Source organism: Mangifera indica, chromosome 14, assembly GCF_011075055.1.
Source record: "Mangifera indica cultivar Alphonso chromosome 14, CATAS_Mindica_2.1, whole genome shotgun sequence".
NCBI classification, from domain to species: Eukaryota; Viridiplantae; Streptophyta; class Magnoliopsida; order Sapindales; family Anacardiaceae; genus Mangifera; species Mangifera indica.
In genome coordinates this window covers 4767016-4777110 of record NC_058150.1, presented here as the reverse complement: position 1 = coordinate 4777110, position 10095 = coordinate 4767016, and the positions used below count along the sequence as shown (strand labels likewise).

The following is a 10095-nucleotide window of genomic DNA, read 5'->3' as shown; positions in this document are numbered from 1 at the left end:
TCTTAATTATTTAGAAATTGTGTGTTCCAGTGTCGTTATAAGAGTCTTTCAGTCAACTTTTTCCTTGTTCGTCAATTAGGTGCGCGTGCCACCGGCGCCTTTCTCTGGAAACTACAAACCTACCACTCCTCCATCCAACCACTCTTCCGTTACCTTCATCTGTCTTGTCTTGTATTGTTTGATGTTTTTCTTGTTAGAAGGTACCCTGTTATGCATTAGTATCAAATCACCTTTCTATTATTCATACATAGGTCTCAAGATGAAATCAAAATTATCGTTATACTTGGATATCAAGATATATTAGAGTCTCTCTGTCGATGCCACGCCTCTAAAACAAAATCCATTCATCAATTAACTCTACAATGATTCAAGTTGGTATTATCCTTATTATAAGTGTCTTATATGTTTTTATTTTATTTTACTATTTTAGAAATGTATGATTGTATTTATTTAATCTAAAACGTATAAAATATGTATTTTATATATTTGTCATAGTAAATTTGTATTACATATATTGTTATATTTTTTAATTTTTTTTTAAACAAAGGATAAAATAATCTCGTTTTATAAGACAATCGAAAATTTTCTTGTAATCCTCATATTTTATATTTTTAATTTCTATTTTTTGACATTAACATATTATTTTGTCTTTTAATTTATTGATGTTTAAAAATAATAGTTTACATCGGTGATTAGATAAAAATAAGAAACTTACTATTTTATTAAATTTATACTAAAATACTCATAGAATGATATATTTTGGTTTTTATTATTTTGATTATAATAAAAACTTAAATTTGGTTAACAATGGTTGGATAAATGATAAATCATTTTTTTACCTTTATCGTTATATATAAGAACATACAAGTACAGTTAATCTTATTTTGTGACACAATTATCGAATTTGTTATTTTCAGTTGCAACAAAAATTTCAAACATAATATGAATTTTACAAATATAATATAATTTCTTTAAATTTTTTTATCTAACATTTAGAACTTTTTTTATCTAAAAGATTTGAATTTGACTCAATTTTAAAGGATAAAAATATTATGTAAAATAGAAAAATCCATTATTGTGATTTATTAAATAACTATGTTATGTGTTTGAGACACTATAAATGACTCGTGATTATATATTATGTTTAAATGTATTGAAATTATAATTTAGAAATCTATTATAAATTATGTAATGTCAGGTTTAATAACCGATAAAATATTTGTATATAAAATATTATATTGATTTTAACTTGTCCAATGAACAATACTAAAATTATTATAGTTATTATCGTATTTTTTAAAATATAATATCGAGATGTGTCATATTAAATCTCCTCACATTTTTTACAAACATACTTTTTACTATTTATCATATTAAATATATATTTGATATGTGTCATCATGTGATTGGATAATTTTGAATTAAACGTGAAATTTTTATCACATAATATACGTAAGTATGTATTTTTTTTAAATATATTTAAAATATATACATATAATATTTCTAAATTTTCGTATTATTTTTTGTCCGGTCTGTATTTACTAACTGGGGTATAGCCCTGTCTGTAATCAACTAGATGATTAATAAGGGTGGTGACCAAAAGACAATGGGTTGTGCGGGTTCACGGGTCTACCTGCCTTTCCAATTCAGAAATGAAGTTAGCAAGTGGAATGTTAGTTATATCATATTTAAGTTTAACTTATGGAATTCATGCATCCGTATATAATTTCCAGAGAAGTCACTTGCATTTACCATTGCTTGTAGTGACATGGGGAGTGCAGGGTACCAACCGTTGTTGCTGGGGCTGGACTCCCATTCCAGCATACCCGACTTGTCTTCCGTCGTCATTGAGGAGTTTTTGGAACAAAGGCCGGTGGCGCTGCGGTGGTGGCCCCGTCTTTTTGGATGGGAATCACGCCTGCTTTGGCTGTTATCTGGCTCTTCTATTATTGTTTCTGTGTTCAATTACATGCTTAGTTTTGTTACGTTGAGTTTCAGTGGGCATTTGGGTGCTTTAGAGCTCGCTGGTGCCTCCATTGCCAGCGTTGGAATTCAAGGTCTCGCTTATGGAATCATGGTATGTGTCTCTTCTCTTGTAGCACTAGAATGAATTAAATAATAATATTTTAATTTATAGAGAAGGAGAAACATCTGAGAATACAAAAACAAGAACAAAACCATTTTTCTATTTGTTTAAAATTTGTTTTACTTGACTACTCTTTTGAAAAAAAAAAAAAACACAGTTGGGCATGGCTAGTGCAGTTCAAACCGTGTGTGGCCAAGCTTATGGAGCCAAGAAATATTCAGAAATGGGCATCATTTGCCAAAGAGCAATTGTACTGCATGTGGCAGCGGCTGTGCTCCTCACGTTCTTGTATTGGTTCTCAGGTCCAGTTCTTAAAGCACTTGGGCAATCGGAAAGCATAGCCGAGCAGGGGCAAGTTTTTGCTCTCGGTTTGATCCCTCAACTTTATGCATTTGCAATAAGCTGTCCTATGCAACGTTTTCTTCAAGCACAGAACATAGTAAACCCTTTGGCATATATGTCTGTTGGGGTATTTTTACTGCACGTGCTGTTAACATGGGTTGTTGTTTATGTGCTGGATTATGGCCTAATAGGGGCAGCTCTCACACTGAGTTTCTCTTGGTGGTTACTTGCTATTTTAAATGGTGCTTACATTGTTTTAAGTCCTTCTTGCAAAGAAACCTGGACTGGCTTCTCTATCAAAGCGTTTAAAGGAATTTGGCCCTATTTCAAGCTCACTGTTGCCTCTGCTATCATGCTTTGGTTTGTAACCAGAACTCTCTGTTTGTGTGTGTCTCAGTCTTATCTTACACTAGTTTGTATATTTTATAAGATTACTAATGTCAATCATATTATAATTTTAGTTTGGAAATTTGGTACAACCAAGGACTGGTGCTTATATCCGGACTTCTCGCTAATCCTACAATTGCACTAGACTCCATTTCCATATGGTATGCCATAACGTGAACATCCCTTATTCTGTTTCCTTTTTCATATCTTTAACATATAGCAAAATTTTACACTTACATGCTGCTCTGTTGTGATATACTTTCAGTATGAATTACCTGAACTGGGATATGCAATTTATGCTGGGCCTAGCTGCAGCAGCCAGGTTAATTAAGCACTTCAAATTGAGATATTCCAATGGTTTGCATCAAAATTTTCATTTCCCTCTTTGCAAACTGACTGCAGTGTCCGGGTGAGCAACGAACTTGGAGCAGGGCACCCCAGAGTTGCAAAATTTTCAGTGGTAGTTGTGACCTCAACCAGCATTTTCATCAGTATAGTTTTCTGTGCAATTGTATTGATATTCCGGGATGGTTTGAGTAAACTCTTCACAACTGATTCTGAGGTTATAGAAGCAGTTTCGAATTTGACACCACTACTAGCCATGTCTGTTTTCTTGAATGGAATTCAGCCTATTCTGTCAGGTTCGTTAGCAATGACAATGCTTCCCCTCCAAATGGGATCATTGTGTTTTGAGGCAATAATTTTCCCTGTTTCTGAAATTTCAGGTGTTGCCATTGGAAGTGGGTGGCAGGCTGTGGTTGCATACGTTAATCTAGCCACTTACTACATAATCGGCCTCCCAATTGGATGTGTGCTTGGCTTCAAGACTTATTTAGGAGTTGCAGTAAGTTGAAGATCTTCTCTGCTTCTTTGCTGCCTTAATAAGACATCTTTAACAAAAATTTTCCCATGTACATCGTTCAGGGAATTTGGTGGGGAATGATTATTGGAGTTCTCTTGCAAACAGTAACACTGATTATCCTCACAGCCAGAACAAATTGGAATGCTGAGGTAAGCTGCAGGTTTTCATAAAATTATGCAATATACAAGGATGAGTTGCAGTTCAGCAATTTCTCACTATTGGTATTGCTTTTGTAGGTTGTAAAAGCTGCTGAGCGTGTGAAGAATTCTTCAAATGAGGAGACCTTAGACTTGGTGACTAAAGCATGAGCACATGACATGTTGATTCAAACTTTATTAATATTTTAAACTGGAACAACATGTAAGGTCAACAGTGAGAATCAGAGAGTAAGCAATATAAGAACCCAGAATCTGGGGCTCTGTAAACTAGATTCTGAGCGTTCTATAGTGTCATGTTCAAATCACAAGTTAGAGAAAGAATTAGATAGGAGATTATGTATGTCAATTTTGGCCTGTCTTCGGATCAAATGAAAGTCTAAACTAGTTAGTTCATTGGTATAAATTTGCATGCTATAAATGATTCATTTTACATGGAATTCAGGGCAACATAGACTCATTATTAGAGGCAGAAGGTCACAATTGGATGATGGATGACTGATATCAATACAACTATAAAGCAGGACACATTTCTGCAAATAAATCATCCTAACAAAATAATAAATTCATCCCATCTTGCTTCTCACAACAGGAAACAGCCTCTTCTGCATACTCAATTCTCATCGTCATCCTCACCATCAACAAACCCAGTAACTTCATCAACCTTAGGCTCATAGCCATGATGATCTAAATTCCCTATGACTTCATTAGCTTCTTCTTGTTCATCTGCGGTGGAAAACCACAAGATTCCATTTCCCTGTTCTTGGCATGTGTATTGATACGAACCAAATTGATTTGTTAAGCAAACGCAATCTCTGAGTTAGAGCCAAACTCCTTGAACAACAATTAACAATCTGCTGGGGTTTCTCCCTTGAACGATTTCAACAGTGACACATGGAACGCTGGGTGTATCTTATTTCCTAATGATAATTTCAACATATAAGCCACCGATCCCACTGCGGATACAAGTGGAAATGGTACAAAGTAATGACAATTGAGTTTTGAGTTCAATCGGTGAGCTACAGTTTCCTGCCTGTATGGTTGAAAAGAGATTTCCTTGCCCTTCTTATTGACTTCTTGTTTCATCCGATTACGAGCTTGGCTGAGATGTTGTTCCAATTTGTTTAATAATGCAACCCTGGTACTCAAGATCGCGTTGATTGCCTAAATCAACGAATTCCTTAGGAAAGAATTGTACGTGAAGGCCTCTCGAATATAACTTGGAACGGTGTGATGAAAATAGCAGATCGGTTGCTTGTGTCGTAATGATACAACCCATCTGAGATAAGTAAACCATTGCCTTGGATGATCTACAGTGAAAGCACGAAGGTACTCCTTTAGATACCACTTGAGCACTTTGGTTTGGTCATAGATTGAGGATATTAAGCGAGCTCACCCTTAGTTGAATCCCCCTGAAGTCAAAATCTGCCTCCAAAATTGGCTCATGACGGGGTCTCTTTTAGAAAGTATTATAAATCTTTCGGCTTAGCCCAGCCCAGCGCCGCTGAGTGCAAATGCGTAAACCAACGCATTGGCTACAACTCATGAGCTCAATCAGCACTTGCCTTGTGTTGGGTGACCCATCTAAACTTGGGTGTGGCGATTCCAACTTTGTTTAGCTCTCTTTCGGCTTAGCCCTGGGTCCACTTGGATTTGAACACGGGTATGACGTTTTTAGGCTCTGTCCACCATGCTCAAAATGTCCCAAAATAAATGGGCCGTGGCCTTACATCTTTGATACTGTATTAAAAATCTTGAATCTTTTAAACTTATAATTTAAATCAGGAAAATCCAAACTTTCGCCATATCCAACTGTTCTTAACTCTTTCGGTTAACAAAAGAGATAAATTAATTATTTTATTTTTTATATTAAAAAATTAAAAATTTATTATTTTCTCTTTTAAATTTTAAAAATCAATATTTTATTCTTATCTAAAATTTTTAAACTTTGAAAAATAATATTTTCATCTGTAAATTGAAATTTTTATATTTTTAAATTCAATTTCCCCTAAAACTTTTAAAAACAGTAATTTTATATCTATTTTTTATTTTATTTTTTGAATATCCATAAAGGATATAGACAAATTCTTTTTTTTGTCTTATCTCTATCTAAGTAGACTTTCTTTTCTCTTATTGAATGTCAGGTAGGAATTGTCTAAAATGTCGCCTAGTCATTGATCGTTGTTTGGTCATTTGTCTTGATATCTCGACAATTTTCAGAAATAAGCTTTGAGTAGAAATCTATCTTAAGAGGTAGAATATACCGAATATCATATGGTTTACAAATATTAAATATAGATACAAGACAAGCGGAAATCTGGAGAGAATCATTTTGCTAAGAAGGGATGACACGCAATCGGTATGACAGCAATAGGGCAACAACCCAAGATCACCTCTGCAAAATTCCTCACCTCTACAAAATTCCTTGTAGTCATGCACTCTGCCTACCCACTTATTTGGAAAACAGTTGAATGGTTGGTACCGTAGGATTAAACATACGTGGGATCATACTGGAACTGATCCACGCCAAGATAATCATGCTACGCCAGAAGAAAATTATATTACTACTGAAATTCCGACGACTTTCGCTGTCAACACCCGATATTATGAAAGAGTTTTCTTTCATTAAAATCTATAGTGTAGTTAAATATTTTTTATCAAGTTTTGCTTTTAGATTTTGTAACCCAAAATAACTGAAAGAGCTATTCAACTATTCTTATTTTAATATCTCAAGTCATGAAAAATGCATATATAAACTCAATATTTTCTTTTGTTCTTTGTCGATGTGGGATTTGCATTAGGTGTCACAGTTTTTGTCGTGTAAATTTGTCCATAGAACACAGAAGTTCCAAAGTCATGTCGACATGAAGTCACTTTAGTTTCAAATGTACGTCCCTTTGTATGATGACTCTGATGTCAAAACTTATTAGCTGCACAACCAATTTTATTATCATTCTGCTCAGTGTTTCATAGTTTTTACATTCATATTATATTGAAAACTTATACTTGGATGCTGACATTGAATCTCGATTCTAAATTAGCTCACGCCATGACCTTCCCACGTCCTTGAATGAATTAGAACAGATTATAATATTAAGTTGAACGTTAGTTAAATTAAAATAATATCAATGCATGTATATAAACATATCTCCATCAGCACCTCATTGATTTCAATTCAGTTCTCGTCACTTCTCAGCCAAATTTTGTCATCAGAAGCTAAGTTTGTTATCATGTGCCCTGCAGAGTATCAACCGTTGTTGCTGGGGCTGGACTCGCATGTCAGTATACCTGACTTGTCGTCTGAGATGATCGAAGAGTTTTTGGAGCACAGGCCGGTGGCAATGAGGTGGTGGCCACGTCTTTTTGGGTGGGAGTCACGGCTGCTCTGGCTTCTGTCTGGGTCCTCTATTGTTTATTCTGTGTTCAGTTACATGCTTAGTTTCGTCACGTTGATGTTTAGTGGGCATTTGGGTGCTTTAGAGCTCGCTGGTGCCTCCATTGCTAGTGTTGGAATTCAAGGTCTTGCTTATGGAATCATGGTATGTGTCTTTTGACTTTTTAGCTTGTTGATAATACTTTAAAATAATGAATCTAAGTCTTATGCTTATTAATATAACATTTTAGACCAATGCTCGGTCCAATGTCAACATATTTTTCATTTTAAAAACATAATTTGTTATGGTTTTATTTATAGATTTCGTAACTTAAAATACGTCTTAATAACTTAAAGTAATCATAAACTATTTAAACAATCTTATCTTAGCATCCCAAACAAGGTTGATTCTCTAAATAAATTTTATATTGATAAAGCACGAGAAAAATAAAACTAATTAAATAATTTGAGAACTTCTAATTATTAAAACTCGTTAATTATTAAACTATTTAAACTTCCTATAAAAAAATTTATTTGTTCAAACAAAACCATTTTTTATGAGAACTCTCCAAGGGTTCTCATTATAAATAATAGTATAAGTTCTTCGTTATTGTTTAAAATTTGTTTTACTTGTTTCTTTTTTGTAAAGTAAAATTTGTCTTACTCGACTGTTTCTTTGGGGGAAAAAAATACAACAGTTGGGCATGGCCAGTGCAGTTCAAACTGTATGTGGACAAGCTTATGGAGCCAAGAAATATTCAGAAATGGGCATCATTTGCCAAAGAGCAATTGTACTGCACGTGGGAGCAGCTATACTCCTCACATTCTTGTACTGGTACTCATGTCCGATTCTTAAAGCAATGGGGCAATCAGAGAGCATAGCCGAGCAGGGCCAAATTTTCGCTCGCGGTTTGGTCCCTCAACTTTACGCATTTGCACTGAGCTGCCCAATGCAACGTTTTCTTCAAGCGCAGAACATAGTAAACCCTCTAGCATACATGTCTGTTGGGGTATTTCTGTTGCACATACTGTTAACATGGCTTGTTGTTTATGCCTTGAATTATGGCCTCATAGGAGCAGCTCTCACGCTGAGTTTCTCTTGGTGGCTGCTTTCTATTATAAATGGTCTTTACATTGTCCTGAGCCCATCTTGCAAGGAAACCTGGACTGGCTTGTCAATCAAAGCTTTCAAAGGAATTTGGCCTTATTTCAAGCTTACCATTGCTTCTGCTGTTATGCTTTGGTTTGTGCTAACACTCTGTCAATCTCAGTTATATCTCAGCTCGAAGATTTTATATAATTATAAAGTTTATCATATAATACTCTTTCTCATTTCAGTTTAGAGATTTGGTACAACCAAGGACTGGTGCTTATTTCTGGTCTTCTCACTAATCCTACGATCGCACTTGACTCCATCTCTGTATGGTGTGTCATGATTTCAAAATACCCTTTTTTTTTTTTTAACACAGAAACTCTATTTCAGTCAGATCACCTCTTCGAGGTTAAACCGACTATACCAAACAAGTGAACCCTTACATGTAGCTCTAATCTCTACTGTTAAATTATTTCAGCATGAATTACCTAAACTGGGACATGACATTTATGCTGGGCCTGGCCGCAGCTGCCAGGTTAGTGAAATACTTCGCATAACATATTCCAATGGTCTGCATCAAAATGTTCATTTCCTGTTTGCAAACTCGCTGCAGTGTCAGGGTAAGCAATGAACTTGGAGCAGCACATCCCAAAGTTGCAAAATTTTCCGTAGTAGTAGTGACCAGCACGAGTGTCTTCATTAGTATAATTTTCAGTGCCATAATTTTAATCTTCCGGGTTGGATTAAGTAAACTCTTCACATCTGATGCTGAAGTTATAGCAGCAGTTTCAAATCTGACGCCACTACTTGCCATGTCTGTTTTGTTGAATGGAATTCAACCTATACTTTCAGGCAAGTTATTAACGATGATGCTCTGCCTCCAAATGGGATCATTGATTTTTGTGACACCCTAGACAAATTTTATATTTGCAAAACATGAGACGAATGTTGGGTTTCTATATGCATTCCACATCGTTTGGGATACTAAGATAAAACTAATTAAATTAAACTGTTAAAAACATGTTATGAGTTACAAAATCCAAAAGCAAAACCACAATAAATTGTGTATCCAAAGTGGCAAAGTGCCCAATACCAACCTTTGTTTTCAAGAAATAATTTTTCCTTCTTTTTGGAAATTTCAGGTGTGGCCATTGGAAGTGGGTGGCAAGCTATAGTTGCCTATGTTAATGTAACCACCTACTATTTCATCGGTCTCCCGGTTGGGTGTGTGCTTGGCTTCAAGACCTCTCTAGGAGTAGCAGTAAGTTGATCATCTTTCTCTACTTCTATACTGCAAGTTATTAGGCATAGCCAACAAAAGGTATTCATCTCCATTGTTTCAGGGTATTTGGTGGGGGTTGATCATTGGAGTTTCCCTGCAAACAGTAACTCTGATTGTTCTCACACTCAGAACGAATTGGGATGCAGAGGTAAGCTACAGCTACAGGTTTTCATAAATAATTAAGATGGGTTTCAGTTGACGAATTCTCACTGTTGGAATTGCTTTCGTAGGTTGTGAAAGCTGCTGAACGTGTGAAGAGTTCTGCAAATGAGGAGACCCTAGACTTGGTGACTAACGCATGAAGACATTTCTTTGTTTCAAAATCATCACTATTTTTAATTTAGACTGCCCTGTTTCTGCATTATGTGAATGTGAGTCTGTATGAAATCGAAAAGTGAGAATGAATGCCATGAAAGAAGAGAAAATTTGAGTTTCAATAATATATTATTCCAAACATTCTTTTGTTTCATTATTCATTCACAAGTTCAAGACAAATTTGGACAGAAGTTTGTTTT

At 35.1% G+C, this 10095-nt stretch overlaps 2 protein-coding genes across 2 annotated transcripts; both read left to right on the top strand.

The window, feature by feature from the left end:
- Window positions 1-1725: 1725 nt before the first annotated feature.
- On the top strand, window positions 1726-4228 carry LOC123195843 (protein DETOXIFICATION 41-like). Its single transcript, XM_044609700.1, has 8 exons — window positions 1726-2077; window positions 2244-2788; window positions 2890-2976; window positions 3081-3137; window positions 3218-3456; window positions 3541-3659; window positions 3740-3826; window positions 3914-4228. Exons 1-8 carry the CDS (start codon window positions 1769-1771, stop codon window positions 3983-3985), a joined length of 1515 nt encoding a protein of 504 aa, XP_044465635.1. The 5' UTR covers window positions 1726-1768; the 3' UTR covers window positions 3986-4228.
- A 2799-nt stretch (window positions 4229-7027) lies between these two features.
- On the top strand, window positions 7028-10081 carry LOC123195841 (protein DETOXIFICATION 41-like). Its single transcript, XM_044609698.1, has 8 exons — window positions 7028-7371; window positions 7904-8448; window positions 8544-8630; window positions 8777-8833; window positions 8912-9150; window positions 9441-9559; window positions 9642-9728; window positions 9811-10081. The coding sequence occupies exons 1-8, from the start codon at window positions 7063-7065 to the stop codon at window positions 9880-9882; spliced, it is 1515 nt and encodes a 504-aa protein (XP_044465633.1). The 5' UTR covers window positions 7028-7062; the 3' UTR covers window positions 9883-10081.
- Window positions 10082-10095: the final 14 nt, after the last annotated feature.